Source organism: Rattus norvegicus, chromosome 5 (assembly GCF_021556685.1).
Source record: "Rattus norvegicus strain SHRSP/BbbUtx chromosome 5, alternate assembly SHRSP_T2T, whole genome shotgun sequence".
Taxonomy (NCBI): domain Eukaryota; kingdom Metazoa; phylum Chordata; class Mammalia; order Rodentia; family Muridae; genus Rattus; species Rattus norvegicus.
Genome location: NC_141538.1, coordinates 165,758,839 through 165,771,464, shown reverse-complemented (window position 1 = coordinate 165,771,464; position 12,626 = coordinate 165,758,839). Strand labels below are relative to the sequence as shown.

The following is a 12,626-nucleotide window of genomic DNA, read 5'->3' as shown; positions in this document are numbered from 1 at the left end:
TGTGCTATGGTACAGGAGCAGATGTTTGAGGACAGCACTTGGTTGTTGGCTGTCTCCTTTTGGGAACCAAACTTGGTGTTATTTGATGTATCAGTGCAGATTTTGGTTATGTTGTTTTTTAGCTGCTTGTCAAAGATAATGTGCCTGAGGTGTTTACAAGTTAAATGCTGGATTGCCTTTAAAATAATTATTTTATAGACACGGTCTAAAGACATGGATGGGACATTAGCTAATAGTATTACATTGTTAAATTACTAACTTTGTTCCTTATGTATCTGCTCAAGTTTTGAGACCTGTGCCCGCACTTAGTGTTTGGGTAATGGCAGAATATTATATCGATAATGGTTAAAGCTGTGTTCATGGAATGAACCCCATGTTCATTGCAATGCTACTCTATTGGGTTATTTTTGTTTTGTTTTGTTTTTTGTTTTTTTGTTTTTTGTTTTTTTTTTTTGGAGCTGGGGACCGATACTCTCTTGAATTAAAAATGAAATGCTAAAAGAAATTGTTTTGCATGTGCATTTTGAAGAATTGACCTGTATGTAGAACATTTCATGATAGAATGCTATTACAGTTAGATTTTCTTCAGAGTTTTAGACTGCTTTGCTCTTAATGTGAATTTCCCCTCGTGGTATTGCTAACACTATTCCCTTCCCTTTTCTAGAGTAAAAAGAAGAAGAAAACTGATTTTATTCCTTACAGGGATTCTGTTCTTACTTGGCTCCTTCGAGAAAATCTAGGTATGTTGAGCACTCATACAGGTCAGCTTTGTAGTCGTCATTTTAAAGCTGTGTAATGATGTAGTTCTGGATATTCATAGTAACTTACTTGAGTGCTTCATGTCTTTTCCTGGTTTTGCATTTGGTTTTCCCTGGCTGGCTTCACTTACTCTAGGATACTAACTGAGAAGCAGTTACTGTCCTCTGTGCTCCATGCAGCTACTTAACATGTGTTCCTTAAGAGCCCTCCTGACCAAGGTCCATTTATTTGATGAGCATGAGTGTTTGTGTAGCATGTGTATGTCCAGGATCTGCAGAGCTTGTAAGACAGCATTGGATCCCTTGGAATTGGAGTTGCAGGCTGTTGTAAACTAGCCTGTGATTGCTGGGAAAACTGTTTTCTACAAAAGCAGTTAGCACTCCTAACCACTGAGCCGTCTCTTCAGCTCCTTCCTCAGTGTACTCCAAACTCCTAGTCCTCTGACATGTCCATAGTCAAGCACACGCTACGTAGACTGTCTCCTACTACTCAAGCCTTTTCACCTTCCAGCCTCTCTCTTCAGTGTTTGCTCCCCAGTAAGAAAAAATAATCAACCAACTTTCCTCTCTCTGAGGGCAGTCATGGTAGAGTGGTTCAGTGCTTGATTAGTGTGTGTATGTTTGTATAAGACAGGGTCATACACAACCCAGGCCGCACTGAGCTCCTGATACCACCTCCTGGTCTGGAATTACAGGCCTGTGCTACCATAGCTGGCTGGAGCTGCTTCAGGGAGAGTGGGAGAGGAAGTGGAGTCAGGTGTATAGGAAAGCAGGATATGAGTGGGACAGTGCGCAGCTCGGGAAAGTTTATGAATGTTACCGTGTTCCTGGGTTGGTGGCACAGAGCTGTGATCCCATTACTTAGGAATATACCAGCTCAGACCAGCATGGCTACCTAAGACCTTGTCAAAAAGGAAAAAAATCGTTGGAGTTTGATCACATTTTAGGATCTGCTGTCAGCTTTAATGTAGTAAATGAAATTCTTTTTTCTTAAAAACGTGAGTGAGATCCTTATCGTTCATGTTCTCAGGTGGCAACTCCCGAACTGCAATGGTGGCTGCTCTGAGTCCCGCAGACATCAACTATGATGAAACCTTGAGCACGCTGAGGTACTCTCCTTTGATCCCAGAGCCGAGTAGTTCTGTGTGCCATAGATTTCCTTACACTGCGAGGGGTTGTGTGTGTCCTGTGATCCTTTTTTCTCATAATAAGAGGAAAATGATTTTTGTTACAATGGGGTTTACCCAGGTGGCTTTCAGATTCATTGGGATAAATGAGAGGGGTTTTTTTTGTTTTTGTTTTTGTTTTTACAGGAAAGATTTCCAAATTACTTGAGTGAGATATTTGGATAAATTTTAGATAATAAAATTTTCTCATAATATTCACTTCTAATAATAGAAGTATTGGTGTATACACATAGTGTGTACACATAGTTTGTACACAGTGTGTACACATAGTGTGTACACATAGTTTGTACACAGTTTGCAGATAGATTTAAGTTGTAAAAAGTAAACGTAATTATAAGTTAATTTGAAACTATCTTCCTTTCTCCCATTAAAGATATTCTTAATACAGCAAAAGAACACTGTTATAGGCTGACAAGCTGGGTTTGAGCCTCTCTCTGGTATTTATTTCTATTGTGATCTGAGCCAATCACTTAAGTGTCTTAGTCTTTGCCTCACACAACTAATTTATTCGTCAAGGCTCTTAAAGTGTGTAGGTGCTCAGAACGCTCGGTGTAGAGGTAACGGCTTGTTATCTGTGAGAAGTAGAGCCTCTGAGAAATGGCAAGGATGCGTTTTCTCTCTGTATCTAGATATGCAGATCGTGCAAAACAGATTAAATGCAACGCTGTTATCAATGAGGACCCGAATGCCAAGCTGGTTCGGGAGCTGAAGGAGGAAGTGACCCGACTGAAGGACCTTCTCCGTGCTCAGGGGCTGGGGGACATTATCGATAGTAAGTGAACCAGGACCATACAGAAGCCTGCGTGCCTCTCTAGATTCTTATATCTAAACCAAGCTGAGGGTTGGTGTGCTGGGCACTTGGCAGGCAGAGGCAGGCTGATCTCACTGAGTTTAAGGACAGCCAGAGCTACACAGTGAGACCTTATCTCTCATAAGTGAATAAGCCCAGAGCTGAGAGACTTGACGAAACTGAGTGGAGGTCAAAATGGCGTTATGAGGCAGTGCCAGTGAAATAATCTCAGATTTTCCTAGTGTAGAATGCACCCAGATATGTAAAGCTTTTTTCTTTTTAATTTTAAGTTTATTCTGAAAAATTAACTACTTCATAAAAGTAGTCCTTGGAAGCTTTTGTTTCCCTGAACTAGTGTAGCAGTGCTAACACTCGCTAACCCACGCGAAGAAGAGCTCACCTCACTGTTCAGGTCTGCTTCCAGATGGCACTCACCCTCGGTGAGCCGTGTTCGCTGTGGGAGGGAAGAGGAAAGTGTAACTGTGTCAGGCTCCAGAGCTAGCCTAGCAGACGGCACTGCTGCACAGGGCTCCTAACTGTGAGGCCCGCTGCCTGAGAGTCGCCTCCCTCTACCGGCGTGTACTCAGCCTCTGCTAAGGAGCTTACAGTGCAGCTCACTGTTGCTCAGCCTGTGCGAGGCTCAGGTGCTAACCTCAGCACCTCAGAAAAGAGTTCTTGTCATAAAATTGATTATTCAGATAGAATATGGGTTATTTAATAAAGCATATTTTTATTTTTAATGTAAAGTATTATATACTTTGAAATACTGACAGATTTCAAACCCTCCTCTAACTTAGCTCTTATTCAGATAGAATATGGGTTATTAATAAAACATATTTTTATTTTTAATGTAAAGTATTATATACTTTGAAATACTGACAGATTTCAAACCCTCCTCTAAGTTAGCTCTTATTGATTAGAACCTGGATTTTAATTAATATAATTGTGAAAAATGATAACCTATATTACTGAATTTTCATTTCTTTTACTTCCCAAATGCCAAATGCTATTCTGTTCCCACTCCATTGCTACTGATTCTGAACTTTGACCCTTCTTGTATTTCCCTCCTGCTTACCTTTAGTTGATCCATTGATGGATGATTACTCTGGAAGTGGAGGCAAATGTGTGTATATCACGGTCATTTCCAGTGCACTGACTTGCTAATCTGCCTTGCTGGTCAGCCTTGCATGCCTGCGGTCCTAACAGGGAATCCCAGACAGAGTGCCGTGAAGTCCAGTTCTCTTGTTTTTACCCCTTTCCATTTAGCAAAGTAACTTAATGAAGTTTAGTTTATGCCTTCACTGAAGTGGATTCTTCTACTCCATCTTCAGTGTTCCTGACTGTATAATTAAATCAGGTTCAAAGTTACACAGGAAAAGGTTAGTCACACATGATAAGCTCATTTGATAGTCTGTAATAAACTTGGCCCTGTTCTAGGCATCTTAAACATTATTTCTTTTTTAATTCTGTTATTGATAAAATTATTGTATCCTTTTTTATAATCCTCAGGAGTCTTTTTTCCTGAGGTCCCATGGTTTCTCGTGTTTGGGTTAGGCAGTTTACCTCAGAGCTCTTTCAATCATTACTACGTCAACACTTTTTTTTTCCTCTTGAGTTGCTTCTCTTTATGATCCAATTATTTAATAGGGAAATTCTTTTAATTAGCATTGTAAATGTGAGTCTTTGTATAATTATAAAATTCATTTCTAGTTAGCCAAACTGTCTGTAATTAAAGAGCGCTGTGCATGCTGGGTTAGCACTCACCTGTGCTTAGCTCCGTTAGTTTCTCTTCATATCTTGGGCCTTATCTTATTTGATCATTAGATAGACATTTTTTCCTCCTTTCATAGATTGCTATCTAAAATTTAAAATTGATATCTAAAGTATATGACTCAGATGAAGGTATCTTTATATAAATGTTAAGTTGACAGGGAAATAGTTGTTTATGCTTTTAAGATAACTCATCAAGACATGTCAAATCTCAGTTTGGGGACAAGGGGATACATAGAACCCAAAGGTGCTACCAGTCACTGTGCTGACTTAAGCCCAGAGGACTGGGATGCCCAGACACGCTTGTGGCTCTTGGCCTGGAACTGCTCTGTCTGAGATCTCCAAGGCTGAAGGATATTGGTGTGGAGAGGGTGCCCTCTTGTTCTTGCTTTTGTGTTCAAGGTGCTGCTGCTGGCCTGTTGCCTCTTTTCTGAGCCGCTGTGGCATTTCCTGGAAAATGTGCATGGCTAAGTTGTAACCTCAAAGGAGGCGGCCCTGCTACTTCTCAGCTTCCTTTTGGAGTACTTGTTTTAATTCACCTCACGGCTTGCATGTGTCCACAGGACCATCTAACCTCCGCCCGCCCTCCTTCCCACCGTGCTGCCATCATCTCTGATGGATGATTTTTGCTCCAGTTCCTGTTTGCTTTTTAAACCTGCCTCTTTGCTTGTTTCCCCATGTTTCCCCTTTATCTGCAGATGGTAGTTTTCAAACTGTCTTGAAGCAACTACCACAGGCAGGCTTCAAGAACTGGTTTTCATTAAATAGTAAAGATGACTAAACCCAGTGAGTGACTGTTTTCCCTACTACGTCCACTGCCTCATATCCTTAGAGGAAAATCTAGTTTTGATACGAATTTTAGTAATGTAGATTTTTCTCAAATTTAAAAATAAGGACCAGCAAGATGGCTCAGTGGAGAAAGGTGCTTGCTACCGAGTCTGAGGGCCTGATTTAGATCCCTGGTTCCCACACGGTGGAAGGAGAGAACTGATTCTCACAAGTTGTCCTCTGACCACACAGGAACACACACAAAAGAAATCAATGTAATTTTAAAAAAAGCCTCTTACTGAGCTAATTTTAACATGGAAATGTAAGCGACATGGACATGTTAGCACACACCGTAATCCCACAGTATCAGCATTCAGGAGCCAGAGAGTCAGGAGTTCAAGGTCATTCTTGGCCATACAGCAAGTGTGAGCTTAGGCCAAGCTTCATGAGACCCTGTCTTCAAACAAACAAGACAAAAGGATTGAACCAATGGTTTTTCTTTGCAGTTCATTTTGAGAAAGATGGTTCATGAATTGAATCACAGAAAAGCAAACCAGCAAGTTTTGTTATTAGTGGACTCTTTCCCAGGACCAAGTTTAAGGCCATAATTTTCAGTTGTACTCCAGACCCTAGCTAGTGCAAATATGTCCTGAAAACTTGCCTGTCGTACTAGCAAGGAGACTTCCCAGTGTTCCAGTGATTGTGGCATTAGACAGGAGGTTTTACTTAACGTATCAAATGGTCGGTAGTTTTGTTTACTGTGACTCATAAAGGGAAAGTATACTAAAACTCGTTAATACACTAGCTATCCTTTCCTATTGAAACAAGCACTCACTATGAATATCAGACCATACTTCCTCAAAATTATTCTAATTTCTACAGTTACTTTTAATTTAGAATATATTTTGGCATGTTAAAATGCTTCTAAGACTACTAAATGCTCAGGGTTGTAACTAACATTTCTTAAATTCTTGTCTGAATTCCATTAAACACTAAACTAGACCAATATGTTCTAATATTTGCTATTTTCCCCTTTCTGTTAAAAACAACTGGAGTTTAAAAATAGAGTGCGACTGTAGGTCCTGAAGACTTGGAGTAATTGAAAGGATTGAAGGGCTTAGTTTACCCTAGTTTACCAGTGATTTCCTGCTTAGGAAGAGCATCTTTAAAGCTCTGGCTACACCCTCTCACCCAGGACACATGTCAGATCCAAATTCAGAAGTGGCTACCTGCCTAGGATCAATGTTAAAGAGCGACATGTTTTAGAACTGCCATCTAGTACAGTTTCATGGCTTGTCTGTGTCAGAGCGCGCGTTAATCTTGTGCTTTGATGCTGTCCTTTCTCACACTGGTGTTCCTTCCTGTCTTTTTTCCTCCTCTGCTCCTCTCCTTCTCTTTTCCTACCTTTTCTTCTTTCTGCCTCCCAGATCTGAAAGATTTTCAGAACAATAAGCATAGGTACTTGCTAGCCTCTGAGAATCAACGCCCTGGCAATTTCTCCACAGCATCCATGGGGTCCCTCACTTCATCCCCGTCTTCATGCTCACTTAATAGTCAGGCGGGCCTAACCTCTGTGACCAGTATTCAAGAGAGGATTATGTCTACACCTGGAGGGGAGGAAGCCATTGAACGTCTGAAGGTAAGTCTGAGATTGAATGCAGAGCCTTCTGTGTCATTGCAGAAGGCAGAACTAGGAGTGAATCAGCACCTCTGAAATTTTGGCTTAGCACATGGAAATGTTAACAGTTAGAGGAGTGCTGAAAATGAACTCATTTGTTTTATTTTAGTTAATTTCTTTTTATCAGAATGTTTGAGTTTGACATGGCCAGAGATGGAAAGGTCCTAAGGTAGCCGTGTAAAATAGCTGGTGAGCAGAGAGAGGTTTACACTGAGGGTAATTTATACGTCACAGTCAGGTTTGTTTGTTTGTTACACATTTAGTTTTAAAACCACACATGAGCCTGTTAGGCCAGTTCTCAGGAGCTGGAGAAGGGAGGATGAGGAGTTCAGCACCATCCTGGCTTCATAGTGAGTCTGAGGCCAGCCGAGGCAATATGAAACCTTTTCTAATGTAGTAATAATTTAAATGGAATAACTAGCTGGAAAATTTGGTTTCACTGCAGATAGAATTCTCCATAGGCCATTCTTCTATTAGTAATATTAATATATAATTAACTGAAAGTTTGACCATTTGAGTGGTGATAGCAGGTTTATTAGGTTACATGACATTATACCTTTTAGAACTCACAAAGCCCTTAGTTGTAGGAGAGGAGGGCTTCTCCTCCTGTCTGCTGTAGCTGGATCCCTGGGCTGCACATCTGTTCCTGGTGCCCACTCTACTGGTTACTTGTTGGAACCAAATACCTGAGAAGACGCATCGTAAGGGAGCGTTCATTTTTACCTTAGTAAGCTAAGGAGAGGCATGGCTGCCGGAGTTCATGTGAGGCCGCTTGCTCACACCTTTGCCGATCAGGAAACAGAGAAGGAGAATGGTAGGACTCACCTGGCTTTCTCCTTGCTCCTCCTTATTTCGGTCTGGGACCCTGATTCTCAGGACAATGCTGCCACATTCCTGGTGGGTCTTCTCTCTCTTTGGCTTCTCTGGCAGTACTCTCAGTGACAGTCAGGCGCGTCTCTAATTTTAAATTGGGTTAAGTTGATTAACGACGTCACATCACCCCTGGCTCCCAGCGCTGCAGGTGGGGGTTCTTCAGTCTGTTGCTGGCTGTGTTGTTTTGCTGGTTTGTATTTTGTCTCTGAATGTGAAAACCAGGAGCAGTCCTTAGCCTTCGCTCTTGAGTGACTGCAGTGAGAGCAGACAGGTGTGATCTGTGGTGCTTCCCCTCCCTTTTGCTGCCTCCATCCTTTCGGCCTTTGTGTTCACGAGTGCCAGGGTTGGGGAAACTCAAGTCACGGTCATGCCAGGGATTCTCCTCATCATCGCTCATATCCCCCACTGCCAACTGTGCCCATCCAAAGACAGTTGAGAACAGCAGCGCTCTACCTAATAGGTAAAGTTAGGGAAGAGAAAGGCGGGCAGGCCGACTCGCTGAACACCCCACAGTGGAGGTCAGCTAGTCTGCCCCGTGCTTTTTTTTTTTTTTTTTGGTTCTTTTTTTTTTCGGAGCTGGGGACCGAACCCAGGGCCTTGCGATTCCTAGGTAAGGGCTCTACCACTGAGCTAAATCCCCAGCCCCTGCCCCGTGCTTTACTGTGGCTTTCCGGTGAGCGGTAACGGACTTTCTGTGAGGCAGGCTTCAGAGCTCTTTCTTGTCATCCCATCCTTTCCCTTGGTTACTTCCTTCAAAAAGAAGGCGATTCCAAAATAGAGAACAACGCTTTTGTGTCTTCATTCAGAAAGTGAGGGAAGTTCTAAAATGTCTGGCAAAATGAGAGAAAGGAGACATCTTTCTGTTCAAGATTGCAAGGTACAGGGTAATTAATCTCTGCTGTTGTGAAACTGACTTGGAAGCCTTCCTACAGGTAATATTGAAGTCCCGTGTGGGAAGGTGTGTTCATTCTCAAATTTCCTCACTAGTAGGGTCAGTGACTGTGTTGCCAGCAGGACTCTGGCAGTAGGGAAAGTGAGACTTGCCTCTCATTATTTATAGCAAATGTTCTTCTCTTTTAGAGATTTTGAATCTTTTATATTGAACCTTCCCGCACAACTGAGTTTACCTTTTCCTCCTCTGACAAAGGAGAAGTTTCCTTCTGGTTGCTAGCTAAAACCAACTGAAAATCACGCCACATGCTAGGAGTCAAGACAGTGCGTGGGCTTTTTCAGAATTTGGTCACCCAGTAGCCACTGCCAGTGGTTTTAGGGGGTAACGCTTTCCTTATTCGAGGGGCTCTCTCCCAGCTGCCTAAATCTGAGGAAAACCAAGCTGTGACACTTCAGTCAGCTCTCACTGCTCTTGGTTCCCTTGAAGCAACGCAAGTAAAACTTTCTTTCTGTAACTTTCTTCTGGAGTGCGGATAGCTTCTTTGCAGCTTTGTGCGCAGTCATGCTGCAGCTCACTGAAGCAGAAGCGCCTGGTTCTGCTCTTACTTTGTGAATGGTGAGAATTCCTTTTGGACAGGCCTGCATTTTAATGATGCAGGCAGAGAACATCTTTGGTCCGGAATGTGGGACAGCAGTTGTACAATAGAACGCTTGAGAATGTCTGAGGAGCTGCATTCCTAAGGCATGACACTGCAAGAGAAAAATACTGCAAGAGAACAGCAGTAGTGGGGGCTAATCCATCTTCTAACGGCTTACTTGCCTTTGCTTCTCTGTACTTTTTTTTTTTTGGTTCTTTTTTTTTTTTTTCGGAGCTGGGGACCGAACCCAGCTTCTCTGTACTTTTAGAATAAGTGTTCGCACGTTACTTTTCAATAGGTGTTGCCCCTCTTTGTCCATTGAATAGCCTGTTCCCATGTAGACTATGAGTATCTCCATTCCTTTCTAAACTTCTGACAAAAACAGAAGAAACAGGATAGTGCTGTGTCATTTTTTTTTTTTTTTTGGTTCTTTTTTTTTTTTTTTTTTTTTTTTTCGGAGCTGGGGACCGAACCCAGGGCCTTGCGCTTCCTAGGTAAGCGCTCTATCACTGAGCTAAATCCCCAGCCCCGTGCTGTGTCATTTTAACTTAAAGCCACGAGTTGAACTGAGTTGAAATCTCTGTATGCCCGATTTGGTCTTTTTACTCAGTACTAAGTCGTAAGTGTGTAGCTATAGCCACTGGCTCTGATGCTTATAGACTGGCATCAAAGTCAGTACTGAGAGAGTCATAGCCCAGACTTAGCATATAAAGATCCATAAGCGTCCAGCATAGAAGCAGGCGGGGCTAGTGCTGCACCAAGCAGGCTGTGGCCTCACACCTGAACTTACTCAAGAAGCTTGTGTACAGTGACCTTAGCTACTGGATGGCTTCCAGCAGCACTCCACAGAGTAAGCATCTACTCTTCTAAATGTTAAAGCCTGAACTGCAGTGTTTTTTTGTGGAAGTATTTCTAATTACCCTACCACATTTTCTGCCTTCTTACTGCCCCTCAAGAAGAAACGAGGAGCTGAGGATGGTAGCACGCGCCTGTAGTCTCCGCACTCGGAGGGCTGAGCCAGCAGGATCAGGAATTCAGCATCAGCTGTGGCTGTATTGAGTGTGAGGTGAGGCAGGGCCACATGAGATCCTGTCTCAATCAACCAGCCAATAAATTAATAAAATGTAAAGATCGGTAATAGTTCGGAAGCCCAGCTCAAGGAGTAAGATAGGCTGAGGTTAATGTCTTAGGTTTTTGGTCTTTGGTTTTCTCATCTACAGAGTGATTGTAGAGTAAATGGTTACTCAGTCTTTGCTAGCACTGAAGGTTTGCTGGTGCGCCACTCAACATTTCCTCTAAGCTACTGGAGCGCTGTTTGTTTGTCTTTTGTGTTTTATTTTCTTGAGACTGGGTTTCTTTGTGTAACTCTGGCTGTCCTGGAACTCACTGTATAGACCAGGCTGCCCTCAAGCTCACAGAGATCCCCTGCCTCTGCCTCCCAAGTGCTGGAATCAAAGGTGTGAGCCACCGCTGCCTGGCTCTCCTTGTAGCCTTTGAAAGCAATAGCCTTTTAAACAATATAAATATTACAACTTGAAACCATGATTTAAAAAGAAAGAGAACAGTGCCTTGAGTTTGGGTGTTGGTATCACCCTTCGTCTGTCTTGTGCAGATGTGCACGTGGATTCACCGTTTGTCTGTTTTTATTAGGACATGGAAGATTTGTGTGTCTGATGTGTACTTAATTTTAGGCTTAATTTTGAGCTATGTTTGTAAATAAGAAAAGGTGAAATAGAGTTAAAAACAAATTTATGATTCTTACCTTATACGAAAGAAAAAGAGCTATGACTTTAGAGTCTTCCTTGGCCTTCAGAGGGTGTTGTCTGCCTTATGCTTTCCTTGTGAACGTGGAATTAACCTGCGGCTCTTCTCCTTCAATTGTGCTCCTTCCCTAGGAGTCAGAGAAGATCATTGCTGAGTTGAATGAAACCTGGGAAGAGAAACTTCGTAAAACAGAGGCCATCAGAATGGAGAGGTCAGGAGATAAATCTTTGGTGCTACTAAGTTTTCTGGAGAGTTTGAGTGGCTATTGTAGTTTCAAAAAAAAAAGATGAAATAGAATTAAAAGCAAAGACCCCCTCTTCCCCTCCTGAAACACAACATGAATAAGTCTGCCTTGGGAAGCTGTATTCAATCACATTTGTACTTTGAAGTGAATATTTAAAGATTCTCTAGGGCAGCAGTTCTCAACCAATGGACAGGGGCGCATATCAGATATCCTGCATATCAAGTGCTTACCATTCATTACGGCAGCAAGATTACAGTTATAAAGTAGCAGCACAAATAATGTTATGGTCGAGGGGCACCACAGCATGAGTAACTATGTTAAAGGGTTGCAGCGTTGGGGAGGTGGAGAACCGCGGCTCTGGGGAGTCACGTGCTTAATGGCTACCACACTCAATGCCACTCGGCCCGGGAGAACGTGGGTTAAGTATAGGAGAGACCTCGCTTGGTCATGGCCTGTTTCTAAAGATCCGCTCTGGCTCTGCTGAGTCCCTTCCTCCAGAACCTTATGATGAAAGGTAGAGTTTAGGCTGCGAAGTTTTAACATTCTTGTTCTGTTTATACTGTTGGAATAATTGCACACTTAAAAAAGGAAGTCGCTTCCTATCTTCTCCTGTGAAAACAAGAGAGAAACAAACTCTGGTGTATCGATGAGTAAATGTAACGAAGAATTTTCCAACTTCCCTTAGATGTTTTAAACTAGAATTATTGGAGCAGGCAAGATGTCTCAGCACATAAAGGTTGCTTGCTATTCAAGCTTCATTAGCTGAGGTAGACCACAGAAAGGTGGAAAAAGAAAATGAAATTCACAAAGCTGGTCCCACAACATCAGGCACATGCACAATAAACAGACATATACACACATACAACAAACAAACATAAACCATGAACCTTCCTAGAATTACTGTATCAAAATGGTGGCGGCGTATGGGAACATGATGCTTGAGAAAAATCACATTTACAGGCTTCACTTCAAATACCGAAACCACGCACTTCCACTGGCCCCTGTAATGTTAACACCAGAGCACTGGCCCCCAAGTCATTTTGATTGCATTCTTAGATTCTAGGGAAATGATTTTTCTTGTTGGATGCACAGCTTTAAGTAAAATAACTTTTCAAAATTCTTGCCTAGATGAACAGAACTTTAGCATGGAAAGTGTTCTTTGATTTATTTTGAGTACTGTTTCTCTGAAAATGGGTTCTCATCAGTGATAAGATGGCTGATGGCTTTAGATGTAGCCAACGGCTTTTGGCTGCTGTCTTGTTTCC

General features: G+C 42.3%; 1 protein-coding gene across 28 annotated transcripts in view; it reads left to right on the top strand.

Moving 5' to 3' along the window:
- The window catches only part of Kif1b (kinesin family member 1B), a 134,346-nt gene that overhangs the window by 47,156 nt on the left and 74,564 nt on the right, over positions 1-12,626 (top strand). For 10 of the 28 annotated variants that reach the window (XM_087660155.1, XM_087660147.1, XM_087660154.1 and 7 more), the window contains 6 exon segments: positions 665-740; positions 1,789-1,867; positions 2,575-2,717; positions 3,817-3,858; positions 6,701-6,912; positions 11,249-11,328. In XM_087660155.1, the coding sequence (XP_087516281.1) occupies positions 665-740; positions 1,789-1,867; positions 2,575-2,717; positions 3,817-3,858; positions 6,701-6,912; positions 11,249-11,328 (632 nt within the window). 28 annotated transcript variants of the gene reach the window in all.